Source organism: Drosophila eugracilis, unplaced genomic scaffold (genome assembly GCF_018153835.1).
Source record: "Drosophila eugracilis isolate 14026-0451.02 unplaced genomic scaffold, ASM1815383v1 contig_1765, whole genome shotgun sequence".
NCBI lineage: Eukaryota > Metazoa > Arthropoda > Insecta > Diptera > Drosophilidae > Drosophila > Drosophila eugracilis.
The window spans coordinates 5531047-5552428 of NW_024572605.1; the positions used below are offsets into that span (position 1 = coordinate 5531047).

At 41.8% G+C, this 21382-nt stretch overlaps 2 protein-coding genes across 5 annotated transcripts in view; both read right to left on the reverse strand.

Annotated features, from left to right (window-relative positions):
• Nucleotides 1-668: 668 nt before the first annotated feature.
• LOC108104479 (pneumococcal serine-rich repeat protein) overlaps nucleotides 669-21382 on the reverse strand; it is a 72691-nt gene continuing 51977 nt past the window's right edge. For both annotated transcript variants that reach the window (XM_017210576.2, XM_017210578.2), the window contains exon 8: nucleotides 669-4440. In XM_017210576.2, the coding sequence (XP_017066065.1) occupies nucleotides 4319-4440 (122 nt within the window). In that variant the 3' untranslated portion in view covers nucleotides 669-4318. The remainder of the gene's footprint in view (nucleotides 4441-21382) is intronic.
• Nucleotides 4334-21382, reverse strand: part of LOC108104477 (box A-binding factor) — a 41418-nt gene continuing 24369 nt past the window's right edge. For all 3 annotated transcript variants that reach the window (XM_017210575.2, XM_017210573.2, XM_017210574.2), the window contains exons 3-4: nucleotides 9257-13131; nucleotides 4334-4440 (exon numbers count right to left, since the gene is read on the reverse strand). In XM_017210575.2, coding sequence (XP_017066064.1) covers nucleotides 9508-12135 — 2628 coding nt within the window. In that variant the 5' untranslated portion in view covers nucleotides 12136-13131 and the 3' untranslated portion in view covers nucleotides 4334-4440; nucleotides 9257-9507. The remainder of the gene's footprint in view (nucleotides 4441-9256; nucleotides 13132-21382) is intronic.

Genomic DNA, 21382 nt, shown 5'->3' on the forward strand with positions numbered 1-21382 from the left:
TGGAGCAGATGAGCTTTTCGGGTGGACAGTTATCGAATTGGGGATTTTGGTATTTTTTGGGGGCCAACCAGTCATCGGTTGGAGCTGCGGTATTTTTTGCCAGCGGGGCACACTTAGAAGTAAACATGGGTTCCGAAAGCTTTAAGAGATGGCGCTCTAGAGCTTTTCTTTTTGGAGCCATTCGGGCTTGGCTAGTTATGATTCGAAATTCATTATTTTAGACCTTTCTATATGCGATTTAAATTACTTATTTTAAGAAAACAACTGTATAAAGACTTAAATTCAACTTACCAATTTAGTTACATTTTCAATTACTGATATAAAGCACTCTACACATTTATAAGTTGCAATTTGAAGTAATTATTTTCTGTCAGAAAATCCGTTTTAGTGAAAATTCATTATTGGTAAAAATGTATCTTCAACTTATTGAAATAAAATAATCAACAAAGTGACAGTTGGAGGTATCCATCTTCCTTATTTGGCTGAACATAAACTCGTAAACATAAGTTAAACTTTCTTTGCTCTAAAAGATACTTACTTCCATGTAAGTGAAGAAAATATTTCTCCCCAGAAGAAAATGCTCGTCGACCTTTATCAAAGGAAATGGAATTTCTAGACAAAATGTCATATACCCACTCGTAACTCGTAAATAAAACTCTAAGTAAATGTTCACTTGTAAATTCAGTTTATTTTCATTTGATTTTTGTTTGTTGTTTGTTGTGGTTGATGCCTGCACTTCAACGCTTTTTCATTTTCATTTTCAGTTACAAATACTGAGATATACTTACTACACAGGTGACACAAATTGATTTATCGCTTGTATGGCTTTTGTTTGAGTTTTTCTTTCGATTTTCAACATTTCTTGGTTGATGAATAAAACGCTGAAGGCGTTCAAATGTATTTTTAAATATATTTGATTTGCATTTTTCATGGTTTATTTTTGTAATTTTTTCGCTTTTGGTTTTTCGCTTTTTTGGTTGGCTTTGCGTTTTTCGCATTGCCAGCAACAATTAACAGTAAAAGTTGATTCCTTGCGCACAAGTTGAAGTATTACCTGTTTTTGTTTGATTTCCGTTTGTTAATTTATTTAATGTTGATTTACTTGGGATAAGCCTTCTCATTATTTATTTATTTATGTACCTACTTGGTATTTACTCATTTGGTTTGTTCTTCTATTTACAATACATCTGCATGTGTGTATCTGTGTGTGTTGTGATACTGTGTTGTGTGTGTGTGTTTGTGTCTTTCGTTATATATTTGTTTTTTGTTTTTTTCTTTGTTTTTCATTTGTAAATAATTGCTCAAACTGGATTGGGCACCAAAAGTCTCTCGTTCAAAGGCTAAAAAGTTTGATTTTTTCTCGAGAAATAATTTCGTTAATCATTAATTTATTTTTGCTGCGTGTTTTTGGTTTTGTGTTTTATTTTTTTTATTTATTTTTATTTTTAACCTGTGTCATTTATTCATTATTCATTGGTATTCATTGCCCTAAAACGTTACGAGTATTTCAATTACATCAATTTACTTGCTTCGATTGTAGTTGGTTGTATAATAATTCAGCTTACATTTTTACACTTAGCTAGCCATAATTACAGACATTAGTTGTATTGTTTTAATTAGGTTTCCCTCTTAACCTCCATTACCTCTCAGTTAATATCCCGTTTAGCTTCGTTTTAGTTTAAGCATGCAGTTAAATCAATTATATGCGAACCTAGTAATATCATCCCTCACACACACACTTGTTAAATGCAATTACTAAGTACAATGTTTTGTTTGATTGTTTATATTATAAGTATCCTTTGCGGTTGCCTTGTGTTAATTTGAATGTATCTATGTTATTTAGCCTCTGTATCTGGTCAAATATGAGATTTATTCGTAGACCGAAATGCATATCTTACAAATCTGAATGAGGTGTGTGAGTCTTTGTCTTTGACATACTTGCATTGCATTTAACAACGATCCGCTTCTAAGTCGATTAAATGTTTAAGTTTACAATTTATTGAGCTAATTTAAAGCTTTCCATTTGTTTTCGTCCTGCCCATCGTTGAACGAATGCTTCCCCCGTTAGCCAAATGCCACAAAATTGGAGAAAATTTTATACTGAGAAAATAAAGTTTATGGTAGGAAAGTTCATTAAGAACTTCTGGCTGGTTCGTGGGTCATTTTTAGTAAAAATTTTAAATACAAAAATGAAACGAAATGAATAAAAAGGTTTGGTTACAAAATTGGCTTAACAAATGGCATCTAAATATTTAAAACAAAAAGATCTTTCTGAAAGATATTTCTTCAACTGTGTGTGTTTTTCCGGAACGCAAATCTTGTTGTTTTGTTCTCTGCATTTCTACCATGTTTATGCAGGTGCCAATGTCTGTGTAATCTTGTGGGATACAAAATAATTTTCCTATCTGTGGATCACAATCGAAAAACCTACTAAATGGCCTTTGTTTAATAGGGTGAATATTAGGAATTATTTGCGTTGTAAAATACGTTTCCGGCTAATTGTTAATTGGGCAAAGAGAGTAATAGAGAGAGTGGGGCGACTGGGGGAAGTTCGTTCACAAGTTTGTATTCAAGCTTTCAACGCTCTGTTGGCTGAAACCGATAGAAGTTTGCTTCAAGCTAAATTTTGTCGTTAAACTTCGCAACTGAGTTAGCACAGGTTCGTAAAATGATTCATTTGGTAAAGGCTGGGCAATCAATTCTAGCTGCTCGACCACAAATTAATTGTAACATTGAACACCTAAAAAAACATTTAACATTTAGCTTAGTTTCACTTAGTTTAAATCCATTTAAAAATTAATTCGACAACAAGCTCGTTTTGCACTTAAGTAACAGTTTCACATCGATCCGCTAATTATCTAACTTTTCCTTCTTATTTTCTGTATCATCATTATTATTATTATTATTATTCAATTGTTTGTTAATTTACGCTATGCCACATTTTGTTTTTAGCAGGTTTCTTATTAGGATTTTGTAGGTTTCCATTGGCACAAGTTGATTTTCCAAGTATGAGTAATTCTATTGAATGTTTCTTTTTGCTGCTCCTTTACAATTATTGTTAGTTAACCTATGAAAATCGTATTTTTACTCAAAACGTATCTTGGAATACTCGATACTTATGCTTTCGCTTTTCCTCCAAACTCTCCTCTTCGTTCAACGTCGTCTAAGAGATACAAAAACTTTCTGTTGTTTATTGCAATTAACATTTACTTAGGAGTACTTTTCAGTTAACAACTTAGTTTCAGACGTAACTATTGACCAACTTTTTTTTTTTCTCTCGCCAGCTGCCCAAGTCGACGCCATTCAGGAGGAGAAGACTTTTCGGGTGGGATAACTAAAGGAGGGAAAAGCTCTGCTAAAGAAAAATTGAAACCATTTGGCTAATCAACTGAACAATCGAAACCTTTCGCTTAATTGCTCCTTCCACTTGGCGTCGTCCTGCAGCCTCAACTAGATCATATCCTAAGCACAATAATTACAGGACAATCGAGTCCGTTCTGGTAAACAACTTTGCCGGAAAGTAAACGTTTTTGAATGTATATCTCTTCGGAAATTTTTTAACTGAGTTTGTAACTTAAAAATTGCAAATATGAAGATTTCTCCTTTAATGGAAAACCACATAAAAGTGTGCCTGAAATATGCTGTGAAAAATAGTACAAACTAATTTTGTACATTTGGTTTTTTGGAATAAAAACTACTTATGGCATCTTTTTAGACACATTCTTAAGTGATTTTATACCCCTGGGGAGAATGGTTTTTAGGCGAATTTGTATACCAGAACGTCACTGATCTAACATTTAAAATGCCATCGAAGTAACTCTATAAACAACGTTTTAACTATTGACTAAACTGCATCACTTTTGATTTTCTTCGACCATTGTATTTTCCTTTGTTTTCTTTTTTTGGTTTGCTCTAAGTGGAGTCTACCTCTCAGTTAGATATAAAACAAGTGATTTCCGCCTGGGCAGACTTAACTACAATTAGCATTAAGTTTTTTTTTTAGCTTTAGCCGAGCACTTCGGAGTGCTCCATCCTCGTTTATTATTTTTAATTTTAGTTAACAATTTTTTTCTTTTGTTTCGATTTCTTGTATTCTTTGTTATTCTTTGTAGCTTTTGTGCGCATAACTTTGATTAGGGCGGGGCAAAATGGGGAATTGCAGGAGTGGGGGGAGTAGGGAAGAAGGCAGAAGGGTCCTCCGGCTTCCTGCCACAAACTTGTTGTTCTTGCTGCCAACCGCTGACATTTCCAGCTAGCGCTGACATCTCATCCGGTTCTGGTCGCATCTGGTGCAGCGGTGTCACTTCCTTCCTTCCGCTCATGGAACGACGTGCAGCTGCATCTCCATCTGCTGACGCTGCAGATTCAGCTCGGTGCGGTTCTTCATCATCCAGGTTCGCTCCAGATTCTCTCGGAAGTTTCGCTCGTTCTCCTGTCGCACTGTCAACGATAGAAATCGGTGTAAATGATCTCGGATTGTAATGGTTAAAATGAAAATCATTTGTGCCAAAATGCGGTTTGATTGCCAAACAGCTTTAATATTTACATACTTAAATAAAAATATTTGCTCATTTACTAAAATATCTTGATAAAGTGAAGGACAAGTTTGTTAAAGATTTAAATTCAAATATGCTTAATAAAATGACATCTAAGTTTTTTGGTAAATAAGCAAATTTCAGTGCCCTTCTTATAATTAATTTATAACTCTAATGGAACAAGTTTTTAGGTATAGAAATAATTTAGAATATAAGTACAAAATTTTCACTGCGCACTCGTTATTTTCCTGTTGCATTTCGTTCAAACTGCAGTTGAAGTAAATGCCTGTTGATGAATTCTCGAATGCAACTTTCATCAATCCAGACTATTTACTTTAAACACAGTCCAACATTGTTCATCTTCCGCTGTTTTTATTTCCGTTTCCGCTTTGGGTTATCACGTTCGCATATGTGTATACATATCATGTACATATCCCCCATTTCACGCACACGTTACCCGTTTTTTTTTTTTACTCACATACCCACACCCAACCCAATTCTCCTCTCGAAAAACCCCCTTGACATGACCCCCCCTGCGATTGTCGTCGCGGTTGCTGTTTGCTCAACGCTTTTGTGCATTTTACAGCAGTTTTAATTAACGCTCAACAAACTGGAGATGGAGATGGAGATGGAAACGGGAATGGGAATGGGAATCGGTAGATAGAGAGGTGGTAGAGGCAGAGAATTGGATGGACAAACATTGGTTACCTGCCCGTGGGTGTTGTGTAAAGTGTCAAAATTTGTTTGCCAATCAATCACAAACATACACGCGGACACAGAGACAAGTCACAGTTGGTGTTTCAGTTTGTTTGTATATTGCGAATGCGAAACTGTTGCATATTCCCCATATGTTTAAGTCCTTTGTTTTATATGTTAAATTTCTGTTTTGTACGAGTATGTGTGCGTGCTAGTGTGTGTGTGTGTAATTTGATTGATTTGCCGGAAAAGCTGCTAATTCAGAAAGTGTTCCTATCGGGTCCAATATATACACATATAGTCGTATATAACATTTTGCCATTGCACTATTTGCGCTCGGCTGAAATTTAATTAAAAAATTCTTGCCCCAAATGGCCACCAAACAGACCGACGGCCAACGCAAACAAAAACACAAGCGCACACACTCTGCTGCAAGGCTAGTGCAAAAATTTAAGTAATTTTCCCCTTTTACGCTCTCATTTAATTGCAAAAATTAGTAATCCCATTTCCACCCGCAGCAAGCGACTTTAACGAGTGGAAGTGCAACCACGATGCAACATCACACATCGTTGGTGCTGCTGCCACTACTGTTGCTACTGTTGCTGCTGTCGTCATCAAATTCATATGCATATATGGGCCAAAGGCCACATAGTGGTTTCCAGCCGCATGGCCAGGATATGTCCAGGCATCCTGGCTCCTATACCCCAGCCCGTGCTCGTGCCTTTGCATGGTCTATGAGGCGTAATCGCAACGTGTTAATGCCAAAGTGAGGGTGGTGTGGCATGGAAGGGGGCAGAAGGCAGGCTTGGAACAGGTGACGATGCCTGCCATTATTCACTTGGCCAAGTGCTGTTTGTTGCCGGCTTTGTTGCTGGCTCTGGTAAGTAGGAGGTACTCAGCACAATGCCTCCTCAATTTGCCCTGCTTTCGGGCACTGGAAGTTAGCCTGTAGGTTGAAGGGTGGCTTTGGTTGCTTTACTGGCAATATTTATTACTAGATTAATAATATTCTGTTTGCCGAGAAGCCATGAGGCCCTGGGGAGAACTAATATCTGTAGTGAATCCTTAAACTAATACATGTTCTGGTTCTGGCTGTTTCACTAAAAGTTGTTTTTAAAACATTATATAAAGAGAGTTTTAAATATAAAAACATTTTCTAAGACCGTAAAACTCATAATTTTACTACCTCTTTTACCGAATTCTTTTTGTTACAGGACATAGCCTAGTTGATCATTCACCTGTCCTCAAGGACGTGGGTGAGCCATGTGCGTGCCCAGTTCCTGAGAGCAGTTCGCGTGTGCCTCGGTGTGTGCGAGGCTATACGAGACCAATTAACATATAACTTTCCCACCGGTAAACAAGTTAAATTGTTAACAGCCATTATGGGCGCTCATAAATGCTGCCGAGTAACTTTCAGCCTCACGCCCGCTCTACGCTTTTGTACCTCCAACCTTCCTGGCTTGCCCACACTTTTCATTCAGTTGCCTGTTCTGTCTGCTGGGCGCTTTGTCTTTCATGTTGTTTAATTATAAATGTGGCGTTGAAAGCAAAAGGCCCCTCCCCTCTGTGCTCCTTCGGAGCTTCTGTGTCCTGGCCGTCACGCCAGTTTGCCTGACGGATGGCGACCGACGCCTAATTAGCAGCCAGGGAATGGAACTCTGGCTATGGCCCTAGGGATTGTTTTGCATCCATTGTACCTTCAAATTGAATTTATTGATGCACTTTTGTTGCCTCCGCTGTCTGGTTTGCCACTGGCATTAGGTTTTTTTTTCTCTTTCTCTTTTGTGATTTAACTAGAGCATGATGGAGATGCAACATGCAACAGATTTGCCTCGGTAATGGAAAGCTTGTTGAAACAACTCGTCCATTATTGCTTTCAATTATGAATATCACAATAGAAGCTATGTCAAGTGTAAATAATAACTAAGCGAAACGAGATTGCATTGAGAAGTGTTGCATAAATGAAAAGCGCTGTTTAAACAAATGTACAGCCTCCCATCTGATTGTTTGCTTATCCTTATCAACAATAAGTTGCAACTTCCTGATGATTTGCCTTGAAGCTGAAGTTAAACTTAAGTTGCAAGTTAATCGTACATGAGTTTAATACATACATTTTCACTGAGAAGTGTTGCATAAACAAAATCTCGGCCTACGTATGGCCTCTCATTTGTTTGCTTACCTATACTTATACACCTTGTGTAGGTTGATCAAGAGGTTTCTCATGAAGTTTCAAGTTAAACATATCGATTAGAGCTTAGGATGCAAGTTAATCGCACACGGAGGAGTGAATCCATGAGATACATTTTCTACATCCTATCAGCAATAAGTTTTCACCTTCTGCAGTTTGATCAAGTGGTTTCTTTTAGAGTTTGCAGTTGAACTTTTCGATAAGAGTGAAATAAGTTTCTGGCTGGATTCTTTTCTGACCTCAAACTTTTCTGTGCGAACTGTCAATTTGTCGCATTTTTTATGTGGATGTTTTGCAACTTGCTAGTGGGCTTGGCAATTTGGGGACTTTAGCGGTCACACGGGACTCTCGACTTTGGCAAGGACATCGAAGGAAACTGGGCGGGCAATGTCACTAGCAGGAGATGCTGCTACTGTTGCTGCTGCTGTTGCTGTTGCTGTTGCTGCTGTTGCTGCTGCTGCCTTATAATAAACAATTGTTGTTAGTTTATTTTTGTTGCCAGTTTTGCTACTGTTGTTATCGCTCTTGTTGTTGCACTTTCCCTTTCTGGCGCTCACTGAGGCGCAGTTGAAAAAGTAACCTAGTTTCCATGTCGTCAACGTGAAATTAAGGCTATGAGTGTGAGTGCGCCTCCTGTCTGTGGGCACACGCACACATAATAAAAAGGAAACCAAGCGTACCGTGCCGTAATGATGCTGCACACCCACACACATACACGTTAACAAACAAAACTATTAAGCGAGTGTATAAAAAAAGAGCATGGTAACCAAGGGAAAGGTCTCCGCAGGCCTTGGCTGCTCAGCCTGCCAGTCTGTCTATCTGTCTGTCTGCCTGTCGGTCAGTTAGTCACCCACTACCACCCACTGAGAGTCGGTTAAGCATTGTTTGTCCTCGGCTAAATAACACTCACACAAACAACCACATCTATATCCACACGCACATGCAATCCCACACCCACACACACACAGACATACTCCTCATATACGCACACACGTGCTGATTAGTTTGGCTTTTGCGGCAAGAAGATGCTGCGGCTCCTGATGCAGTCAAAGTCATTAAAGTCACGGTAAGTAAGTACAGCATCATTTTTTATGGCCGTGTGCGTGTTTGCCTGGCAGGTTAGTCAGTTAGTCCGTTAGTCAGTTATGTAATGCTCGAGATTTTGCTGAGCTTTTGCCAGCTCAATATTTGAAAATTCCTTCCCATAGCTGCTACTGCGTTGTGTGTTTGTTTGTTTGTGTTCTTTGTTTGAGGGTGGTGTTTAAGGAGAGGGGTGGCATTTCGGTGGACAGAAGGGAGATGGAGATGGAGCTGGTGCTGAAGCTGACATACATATTTGTATTTGCACAGTTTTATGGTCTGTAAGGACATATGGCAATATGGCCACAGTGACTGCTAGTGCTTTAAGCCCGATAATGTACCCGAGATTTGACCTCGTTCATTGATTTGCATCGACTGGGGCAGATATGGAATGCAGTTTAAAGAATTCCAATAAGGGAATGCCATTATTTTATATTTAAATATTAAGTATTTATGGAAAATAATTTGGATTTCAGAGTTGCAACAACAGAGGGAGACAGCAGAGAGATTTCGATTGTTGATGATTGATTGATTTTTAGTGAATAGAAAATGTTTTATGATTTGGTAGTTTTCTTTTACATTGAATGTGATTATCAGTTGCAGTTTGGATGATGTTACATGTGCTTTACCTAACATATAGATTACACTAACATATCAGTTACCAAAAATCAAAGCTTTCTGCTGTTTGTTTCTCTTTTAAACCGTCTAACATCCATTTCTATTTTGGAAACTCATACTCATAGCCTTGCCTACTTACAGACTCATCGATAGTTGCCGCTGCATATCCTCTTTGTTCTCTTGTCCCTCATTCGTTGAACGTCAGTTGGACAATTTGGGGCAACCAGAGACCCGGAGACTCAGAGGAAACAAAATGTTGAGCGGAACGACAGCACGGAATCGAAGCGGAAGCGAAAACGCAAACGTTAACGAAATCGAGTCCAAAGTCAGGGGATAACCAGCTGGCAGATTGGTTTGGTATTGGCCGAAGCACAGCCTCTGCGTTGGAGTTCATGAGGGCCGCATGCCCGTCCAGTGGACGGGGGTGTCCCTGCTGAACGAATGCGCCTTCTTTCCGCCCTGGCCGGAGCTAGAGGTCAGCGTGATGGTCAGCACGAAAACACTAGCGCAGACCAGGCACAACAGGACCGTGGATAGGACAATGCAGACGATCCGCTTGCGCTTGCGATCCGCCGCCTCCTCCTCGTCGGTGTCATCGCTCAGCGACTTCTTCTTCAGTTTGTGTGAGCCTCCTGTCACGGATCCTTTCCTCCCGGCAGCCAACTTGTGATGAAAGGGTCTCAGCACCTGGGCAGCAAAAGCAGCATCGCTCAACTCATGGTCGTATGTCAGTGAGGATTTCCTCTCGAAGCTAGGCCGCTTCTCCTCGATGAATGCAGCCGCCGCCGCCGATGCGGAAATGGGTCGTGGACTCCTCTTAATCTCCTCGATGCTGGATCCAGGCACAACTGTGGATAGCGGGCGACTGTTGCGTCGGTGGGGTGAGCTTAGCTCGAAGTCGTCGCCCGCCTGCGGACCGCTGCCAGCACTGGCGTCTCCGATAAAGCTTTTGGACTTCTTGGAAGCGCTCAAGGTCTCCCGATAGCTGCGCAGCCGAACGCTGGCGCTATGAAGGGCTTTGGCCTGCTTGACACTGGCACTGGCGTTGGTGCCTTGAAAAGCTGCTGCTGCCGCTAGAACACCTGGCCGGTGGACGGCTAGCTCCTCCAGATTACTGGGCGACAGGTAGAGCGAACGTCCATGCTGGGCGCCCCGCTTGAAGTGGTACGCTGCACTGGCCGCCGCCGCCGCACTGTGAAGCTGCAATCCATGTCCGCCCGCTGCAGCGGCCGCCGCTGCCGCTGATGTCGATGGACGTCCATCTAACTCCAAACTATGGGTACTCACTTGGCGGGTATGTGGGTGATGTGATTCCCGCTTCTGTTTAACGCTATTCGCTGCGGAAGGCGGGTGGGTGGCACTATGGCCGGCGGCTGCATCCTCAAAGGACCCAGCTCCGGAGCTCTTGCGCAATCGCTGCACGGCCACGGCAGCGGCAGTGATCTCCGCCAGACCAAGCTCCTCCATCTTGGTGTGGCTATTGCTACGCGAACGCGTGTCCACGAACAGTTCGTTCTCCAGCGACAAATTTGTAGGTGCCGCAAACAGATTCCGTCCATTCATCGGTTCCATCAAGTCATCGTTCAGCGATGGATGTCGTATTTGTGATTCCACCACCGAATCCGGCTTAACACTGGGTCTTCTGCCAGGATCATTGAAGGATCGATGAGACCGACAACCTCTTCGACTGGGCGACGGAGACCGGGATATCTCTTTGCCACCCGCTGGTGGACCGGGCATTAGGAAGTTGCCCCTCACCGAACTGGTGCGACGACTTGAGGCCGCCGAGCCCGCAGCTACGGCCAGCTGTATTTGGTCCAGGGCGGCGGGATCCTGTTGTGCGTGGAAGGAATGCGTTTTCTTCATCTGAAAATTGGTAGACGGATGGACGTCAATGGTGTCGGATCGCCGGAACAGGTTCTTCTTAAGCGGATGCGTGTGCATTGGGCGTTGTTGGGGGATAACCGTTGGATTGGGCATATCGTCCATATCGATAAATTGAATGGGCGATGTACTCCCGCCCAACGATCGTCCCATGCCCACGCCCATGCCCACCCCCAAGCTGCCCACACCGACACCATCGCCCAGGCTGCTGCTGCTGCTGACCAGGTAAATGTCCGGCTGCTGGCGGTGCTGTTGGCCCAGCACCGGGCTAACCGCGTGTGAGGTTGGTGAGCTCTTCGAGTGCGCATGCTGATGCGGATGCGGATGTTGAAGCTGATGTGGATGCGTATGTTGCGGATGTTGGCGGTGCGATAGTGAATGCTGCTGGTGGGTTGTTTGATGCCGGCCAGCAGCTGCCTGTGCGGCCAGTTGCTGAAAAGTGTGCATGTGCAACTGGTGTTGCTGTTGTTGTTGTTGTTGTTGGTGTTGTTGTTGTTGTTGCTGGTGGTGTTGTTGTTGTTGGAGGAGGTGATGGTGTTGCTGGCGGGCAGATAGGGCTGGCGATACGGCACCACTGCCACCGCCACGCTGGCTAGGATGGGATAAAATATGTTGCTGTTGCTGTTGTGCTGGGATTGCTAGGGTCTGCGGGGGTAGGGCGCCGGATCGGGGATGGGGCAGGGGCGAGGCCGAGCGGTGGATCAGCGGCTTCTCACTGATGACAATGCCCTCTCCCTCCATATCCATATCGGCCATATCCATGTCCATGTCCATGCCCATCTCCATGCCCATTTCCATATCCAAATCCATGTCGAGATCACCGGAAGACGGTGCATAATTATCGATGGCCATGGACAGGGATCGGTGGATGGGCTTCAGCTTGGGTGGTTTCTTTTTCGTGGCGGGATTATCAAAGGACGAGGTGCCCGACGTATGCTCCTCATCCGCCCCGCCGACGGTCAAATACGGATCGAAACTATGAACGGCGACCACATGCTGGTGGTGTCGCTGTTGCTGGTGTTGCTGTTGCTGTTGGTGGTGCGACTGTTGCTGTTGGTGGTGGTGCGATGATTGTTGCTGGTGGTGGTGCGATGACTGCTGCTGCTGCTGACCACCGCTGGTGCCGCGCTCCATGCGGTAGTAGTACTGCCGGGGATATCTATGGTAGTAATGTGCAATTGTGGTGCTGGTATGTGGTTATGTGGAGTGGATCAATCGGGGGAGCTATCGGGAGCTACCAGGAGGCTATGGGTTGTCTAGGGTTCTTATTTGGTTTTGTTTGGTTTTTTTTTTTTGCTTTCTACTTTTCACTCTGACCTGTCAGCCCCAGAGAGATCGGTGGTTCAGCTGGCTCTTAAGGTGGCTCCACCCAGCACAGTGTGGCAGGTGTGGCGCGATTGCTTTTATTTTTTGGTGAATGTGCTTTTATTTATTTCTTAGATTTTATTTTCTTGGTGGTGCTGAATTGCTCTAGGTGGTGGTTGTGGTGGTGGTGGTGGTGCTATACGACAAACACGGACACCGATCGTGGTACGAGTGTGGGGATAAGTGGCTGGGGGTACACACACAGACACACATGTGAGCGGGATATACACACACAGAGATATACACACACAGCTAGAGCTTAAAGGTGCAAGGACATTCGACAAGACAGGGAAAGTTGCAATTTGAATTTGTTTGATTTTGTTGTTTATTTTTTCTATAATTTCTGCGGCTGCTTTGCGGATTTCTCTCTGCTTGTGCGTTATTTTAGGATTTCTTTGATTTTATCACTGTTTTTTTTGGTGGTTTTTGGCTGTTTTTTAGCTGTTTCTGCTGTTTTTTTTTATGGCTACTTTTCGTCTAGTGCGTGCAATGAAATTCCTTTTTAGCTTTTTCTAGCTGCTGTTTTATTGTCACATTGTGTACGTGCTTGTTGTTGTTGTTGTTGTTTTATTTATTGCAATTCAAATGAGTCTTTGTTATTGTTGTTGTTTGGTTTTGTTGATGATAATGGTGGGACTTTTCTATCTGCTTGTTGTTGTACAAAATGCTCTGTTGTTGTGTGTTGCTAAAGTTTTTGGTTTTTGTTTTTTTGTTTGCTTGGTTTGCTTGCTACACTCATTAAAATTGGCAAATACAAAAGCACAACTAGAAGTAGAGAAGAGAGAAATTCGTAAAAAACGTATTAGCAAGCTGGGGGGTGGTTGGTGGTTTGGTGGTTTGGTGGTTTGGTAGTGGGTGGTATTGTTGTGTGCTGTCTGGTGCCATGTGCAGAGTAAGTGATGGAAAACAGCCTCAGAATGTTTAAGAGAACAAGTTGAAGGAGACGAAGGAGACCGAAAGTAAATCGAATAAAAGCTAAAATGGAAGAAAATGAACAAGAATACGCCATGGATTTTACTAATTGAGCCGAGTCAAGCTCTAATTAATGAGTCATTAAGAACGGTCGACTGAGCTTAAGAGTTCTTTATGGTTTTTTAAAAACTTTCGTTTCAATTTAAGATGTTTTTCAAAAAGTAAAAGTTGAGAAACAAGTTTTATAAAATAAAAAGTTTAATCAGTTTAGTGCTTAAGAGTACTTTAAGGAATTGATACTGAAATATTAAAATTCGTTTAACCCAATCTTCTGTATAATTTTATATAACTAAATCTGATACTAAGGTATATAATTTCTAGTTACCGATGCATAAAAGGTGTCTCAGTAAATGTGTAATACTGATCTCCAAAATTATAAAAGTAAATTAATAAATTTAAGCTATATTTCATTATTCTACCCATCTTATTATTCATTTTTTAATTAACCACCAGAGTAAAGTGTAGTATAGTTTTTTACAGGCAAACACTTGGTAAACTTCTGGCTTACCGCACGATTTCAGTTTGACATAGTTTTTAATGCATTTCAAAACAGATAATTAATTCAGTTAGGTCCTGCTGTTTGGGACATGCTCTTAATCGCCCCCCGGGAGAGGGAGAGTTGGAGAGAGAGAGAGCTCCAACGAAACTTTTTTCATGCATTTTTAAAACGATAATCCCTTTAGTTTTTGGCCTTGCCACTGAATGGCTTTATGGCCTTTTGCGATTGCTGTCCCGTAAGTCGATCACGTAGCGGACTCGTTGTCGGGTAATGTAGCATAATCAAATTTAATCTATGAAACCGCCCTCGTAGCCGCAAATATTCCCCCGGTTCAATACCCCCGCCGGGAAACTCTTTCAGTGAACACTCAATTCATCATTCAGCTATACCTTTGGCAGGCCACGAGCCGAGGAATTGTAACGTTTTGCATAATTTAAAACGACAGGCCACAGCCAGCCACTTCCACTTCCACTTCCAGTCCCTGTCCGTGTCCATGTCCCATTCCCATTCCCATTCCCAACTCACAAAAAAGGCTTCGTGAAGCGAAAGTCCTTTGCCACTGTCACTCACAGTGTTAATTTTTCAGAGCTCATTGATGGATGAGCGCGTCGGTTGACATTTATGTACGATGCCCGGCCTAGACTTGCACAAATGATGCCTGGACTAGCAGCCCGTTAAAAATTAACGCCATCAGCTTGTTCTTGGCCAACCCATACAAAAGATACAAGCTTCTCCTCCTACTGTAGCAACCAAAACGAGTTAAACATATTAAAATTTGCTTATGCAAAAAAGGTAGAGAGAGGTCCCAAATGCTCGGGAGACACTTAACATCACGTACTTTAAATATGTTTAACGCAGCTTAAGTGGAATGAAAAGCTGGATGATATATACGTGTATTGCCCCGATGTCTGCTGCTGCTGCTGGTGCTGCTGTTACTGTAACCATATGCCATTGTCAATGGCAACGTCTGTTTCTGGCATTATATCACAAGTTGGAGAGAAGGATGTAGGGAACCAGGAACTGGACTGGGTTGGTAGACAGTCAGTCAGCCTATCGAGTGTCTTAGTCTCTCCCTTTGTACGGCGACACTTGCCACATTTCTCTTTCGAGGTCTTTTGTGTCACATTTTTGTGAGATGGATTCCTGGCTGGGCATGGATTTAATTTCAAAATCGTGTTCGGGTCAGAGGTTCAACTGTGATATGGCAACGTAATCCTAAACAGGTTCCCACAGTTCCTGGCATGCCGGGTGAAAGGTGATGGATGAAAGATTATTTACTCCGAATTCCTGCTTAACAGCCATTGCTGTGGAATGAAAGGAATTTAATGGGTAATGTTAAATGTTTAGTAATAATAATGAGTTTTTATTCTACTAGTAATGATTGATTAGGAACGGTATGCCAGCTTTTCTGCGCTCCTTTATTTAGTATAAAGTTTCAACTTCTAAAAATACAGATCTAGAAAAGTTATGTCCTCAATCTCCTCAGGTTAATAATTTCTAATTTAGATTTACTAGCCAACATGCTATATAATCCTTTATCAACCATTTCTAATAGTGTGGGCAACCCTAACTGATTACTTCCTTTTCCTTGGCCAAGATTAAGCTTATCTAAATTGTATATTTTATTTACCTCAACCTTTTCCAGATTAAGATGTCTGTTGCCACCTCGCAGAATCCGAGCCCTATTAATTTCCCGTTTCTTTCGCTCAAGTTAATACAATTTGTAAACCCCTAACCCACCCAGGCCATTCGATTCCGTTCGCCCTAATTGACATAAACAATACTTAATTAACATAAAACTAACATTCCCGACCCGATGGCAAACCCAATTTAAACAGCCATACGTGCGTAATTAAGTCCGCCCTTGGCGTGCCACGCCTCCTCCCTTTGGCTGGTGTCTATATCTCCTCCAAGTGGTTTTATGCCAGCAATAAAGGGGGAGTTTATTGGGAGGAAAATCGGGAAAAGGAGGAGCAGGGGCAGGAGCAGGAATATGGGCATTATGGCTGGCGGCTTGTGCCCGCGCTAGTGTGAAAATCAAAGTGGCATTAAACGCACGCCCACGCACTTGGTCAGAATCTGGTTGGATATGTATGTATATATATCTGGTTGGTAGTAACTGCCGCAAAAGTGGGCGTGGCAGAGCAAGTGCGACCAATTAATTTCTCCGGTTTCTGGTGGCTACGGTTGTCGTAAACAACCGTGGAGGAGTCACGAACGCGATTGCCGCCAGCCAAGACAACAGATGTCACTTAATATTATTAAATCTGTGCACCGTGTTTGCCTTAAATCTTTTTTTGGCCATAAATGTATTTACACAAGGACAACTTAACGTCCCATTTGCTGTGTGTGTGTGTGTGTGTGTTGGTATTGCTGTATGTGTTTCCTGCTGTGTGACGTCGCCGTAATCCGATTAAATGACGAAAATTATGCAAGGGAATGCATTCTTCGTCGGCAAAGGCAGCTTGGCGTCCTCGAGAGCGAGATGAAGGAGCTGAAACCTTCGCCACCTCCATCCTTCGGCACAATTAAAATTCCCTCACATGAAGCTTTTGCTGATTTCATTCAGGCTATCCTTTTTGGGTTAAATTTACACGGATAATGATCATTTGCGCAGGACCAGATGATGAGGATATTCTCTAATCGTAATCTCTCTTTAGATACTCATCACATTGAGAAGTGTTTTTAAGAGATTGCCCGGGATTAACATATATTTTAGAGAGCTCTCGTCGGGCTTGGTAAGTGCATTGCATTGCAGTTAGGCTGCACTAACATTCCGAGAACCAGAAATAGCCATAAGATGATTAAATAGAACCAACTAAATGCAGTGGCTGGGGGCTTGGAAAGCCCACAGAAAGCTGCTTTTAGTGCGATATTGATTTATTTCCTACTAAAATTACCTGTCTGCTTGATGTTTTCCTTTTCGTAGTACTTAGACTTACTGAAATTCAAGCTCAGATGAAATGGGAATGTGTTCGTTTTTTCCTACTGATAACTTTCTCTCTTTCTGCTTCGATTTCGTACTACCATCACTTTCTTCGAACTGAAGGGTTGATATTTACAATCCATAACCATAAAGTGCTTTAATGTTTCGGCCAACTACCAACTACTGGCCAAACATTGCGAAACGCATACACACTCATCTCGCCCATTCTTTTTGCAAGTCAGCAGAGAGCTTCTTCCGCTCTTTTGAGTGAAAGCAGCGCCTGCAGTTATGCAATATTATTTTAAAGCAAATTCCACTTTCACAATGCAGAACACTCCCTTTTCTTGGGTTCGTTGTTTTTTTTTGTGTTTTTTATTTTTTTCTGTAGCTGCCGACATTTCTTGGTGGCTGCTGTCAGCGGCAAATGCAAAAGCCAAAGTCGAACGGAATGTCCGTCAGTTGGGCGAGCGTTTTGGACTTTCAGTTTAATTTGAATTGTTTGCGGAAAGGCAAGCATTTTTAGTGCTACTAAGAGCAGGAGCATGACCACGCCCTGCCCATAATCTTATTAAGTGAGCTTAGTTCCTTAATAAACAATCGTAAAAACTTTCGAAACACTGGCGAGAGTGCAGCCAAGAGTCCTGTATTTCAGCCACATTATTTCCGCTTATCCCTCACCGAACCGAGAGGGCAAATCTAAACGAGAAATTACGAACTCACACATACACATACACAGTTTAAGAACTCAACTTTTGTGACGGGTGGTGCACGGAGAGAAAAATGTTATAGTAAATATTCTTAAGAACTTGATAGTTGCTGTCAAGGCTTAACTAGAGAAAAATAGAAAGAAAGAGAAAAGTTCTTAGAACTCTTAGATTTCTCCCAGTGCACTTGTAGCTGCCCCAGCGCCTTCGGTGGCAAATTCAATTAAATAACTGCACAGAAAACTTTCGCAAAACACAATTCAACAAATTCTTGAATGCCTTGCTACACTTTTGACAAAATTTATACACATTCTGTCGCCGCAAAAACATTCCACAAAGTTGCTGAGGTCCGAGATTGCGACTTGCACAGCGACATTCACGGCCATCTAAGCCAGGTCTGATGAATTGTTGACCAGAAAATATATATATATATATATGTTCGAGTTCATATATAAGTGGCCCGGAATGAGCTAAAAACTGTGGACCAAAAAACTTTATCCACTTGGATTGAAGCATGTGGCCGGGTTGAAATGAGTTTGCAGTGACCACACTGAGATTTGGCTAGCTGAGATTCACCATCATCAGAGAGAGAGAGAGTAGAGAATGAGAGGGGGGAAAGCATCATTTTATTTCACTTATCGCTTTTGGGCACCGCACAAACCGATCCGTAATGAAGGTCCGGGCATAAAGTTTCATTTAAGCAGATAGCAGCCCCGTATGCTGGCCAAACAAAAACAGAAGCTCCGGAGTTCCTAAAGGGGAAAAACTGAAAGGAAGACAAACAAAATCTTTTTGGCCTGGCCCGAAGGCAGCTTCCAGCCAGCTTCTTTTGGCCCCTTCTGTGTGTTGGACTTACGGAAATGCTTGTTTACGGCACTCGCATGTGTTTTGCTTTTCTTTCGGCTGATTCATAAATTCGCACGGACTCTTCTCTGCTTCGTAAATTGTTGTTTAATATGTTTTGTCTATTTCGTTGTGTAATTGTTTCTCTGGAAAATACACACACACACTTACACCCGTAACTTTTCCCCCAAACGAGACTTAATATCAACCTTGAGGTGAGAGAAAAACGAAAATGTCTAAATTAATACTGTTTGCCTGGAAAGGATTTAAGAAACTTTTTAGCAGCTTTGTCAGAGACTTTCACTCAAAAATAAAAAATGAACAAAAAAAAGAAAGGAAAATGAACCCTGAGAAGCTCTCTCTCGGATGTATTATAAATTCAGTCAAACGGGATTTGCCAAAGTAGATAATCCACACGACGGCTTCGAGTGCGGAATATTGAAAGTCGAGCAGGTCATAGGACTTCATTAAATGACAGGGCATAAATAAGAAAACGCAAACAAATGGCTGTCATGGCCAAAAATATACAAAAATACACGAGGACGTATGCTTGCCGCGTATCCAAGTTCGATTTGTGGAAACTCTTATGGCGCAGCCATACTCTTGTCGCCCAGCAAAACTTTTCCGTTGTTTGTGCTTACAATGTAACGTGACAGGGGAAATTAATTGATTTATGCCGCCAGCGGCTGTGGCAAAAGGAATGTTTATAGAAACGAACGATGCACGGCCAGAAATGTTCAAATCAAATATGAATGGGGCGTGTCGTTAGAAAGTCAAAAGTTCTTTCGATAAACTTGGTTTATTTCTTGTTAATAAAATGCATCATCTTATATAAACTTTGTAGGATTGTAAAAAGTCAAATAAACCATTTTTTATGTATAAAAAATCAAAATTCTGTAACCCCTTTTTGTTAAGCCTTGACTTAACTCCAGTAAATTTATAAAATTAATCAATTATAAACTTTCTCCCTGTGTAATTTCATTTCTGTAGCATAATCAGCACGCATGCCCACCACCAATGCTGCACAATTTTTCGCAATAACTCAGATGCAGCTGAGAAATGCAGCTGCTGCAGTCGAAATTGGAAAATTTTTTGAAGGCTGCTGCAAGCCGCAATGGCTAAGGTTGAGGGAGAAAAAAACCTGGGTACGTGACCTGGGTTCTTTGGACCATATTGATTCGTTTATGTTGTGTAATTTGACAAACATAAATAAATTAGGCCAGCGGAATAAGGACAGAGGGAATGGGATGACGGATATTGGCATGGCAACAGGAAACGACAGCGGCAAAGGCAGGAATAGAAACAAAAGCAGACGCAGAAGCTGAAACAAAGGCAAACACGAGGCAGAAGCAGAGAACAGAGAACAGAGAACGTTTCCCCAGCGGAAGCGGAAATCTCAGGTGTTTGCTCTGGCCTTTGTTGCTGCCTCTCGTTTTGCCGCTTTTCCCTCAGCTTTCCCTTTGCTTTTCTTGCCTGCGCCAGCTGCTCGCGTCTAAACAGCTCCCCGGCTAATTAATCTTATTTTGGCATTTGGGCTGGGAATTTTCGCAACAGCTCTCAACATCATTTCCCAGCTGGGTTATGGAGTGTAAGAGTGTGTGTGTATATATATACATATGTACATATATTTGAAGTATATCCACCAACACGCACTTAAAGTAAGCGCATTCTAAACGCTGACACTGATGCTTGACACGAATGACGTGATGAATGTCTCCAGAAGATGTTCCTCTACGCTTTTGACGAATGCCTCTGGCCGGAACAGCACGCAAAACAATTTCAAGTGTCGTCGCTGCCATTCAGGTGCTCCATCATACGGGCATGTTCATTTGTTGCCGGCGCCCCCCCCCTACCGAGGACCCTCTTAACTCCTCATCACTTCTTTCCTCTCCTCTCATATCATCTCACCTGGAAACCTGCCCCTGCCCCTGCCCCCCTTTCGCGAACTTGCAGTTTGTCAACGACAGTTGCATAGAAATGGCGCCGAACTAAATCGCATAAATCTCACGAATCTCCAGCAAAAGTAACAAAAAATAGACTGATAGTGTCCATTCTATAGACTCCAATGCACTTTCTACAGAGAAAAGAAAGATGTAAGCTCCTCTATGCAGCAACAAAAGTGTTTTTAATAAATTATGAAATCTAACGAAGTTCTATATATATTTTTCCTTGTCTTACCTTTCATTTTGAAAGTGAGATTTGGGAACATAGGCTTCTAAATTTTTCTCAGTGCTCTTAGGAATATAAATGTAGATGGCAGACTCCGAGTCGTGTTGAAATTATGAATAGGAAATAACTTCACCGCTCGCATACGTTTTGTATGCGTCGACTATACCCCATAGAATCAATCCAACAACAACAGTGAACAGTCGACTATGAATGGGATACAGTAACACACGGCGTATACGTATTATTTTTTGTGCATTTCTGATAAAGCTTCTAACTATTTGTCCATTTCTCCATTTGAGCATTTTAACATTGTCCCTGTAAGCTGATTACGATTCAAGGATATCGTCTGCTTTATTTTTCCCATTGAAAGATTAGCGTAGGGGGAAAACCAAATGTGTGTGTGTGTGTGTGTGTATGCGTGAGCTTGAGCTTGACAAGAAATTATTGGGGAGAGATGGAAAGTCAATATTTTGCCAGGGCCAACAGAAATATTATAGATACAATTTGCCATTCAGTCATCGAGAAAGAAATCCATTTATAGTATTTTATTTGCCACTCGATTGGGCAAAAGGAAATGCTTAATGTTATGAATTGAATTTAATTGAATTTCATACGGAAAAGGCTCAGCTGTGTTCGTTTGTTTTTCCAATTTGGACACCTTTAATTGGAAAAGGATTTTATGACTTGCTAACCATTTAAAATTATGAATAAACAAGACGTTTATGTAACAGTTAAGAACTGTCAGAAAAGCAAGTGTTTTTGAACAATAAGGTATGTGAAAATGAAGTCATGCGAAGCTGAAATTTGATCGGCTTAAAAGATGGTCAATGGGATACTCAAATGAGCAATGGAAGATGCCAAATCGAGATGTGCACTCATCAACTTGGCCCCTTTTAGAGCACT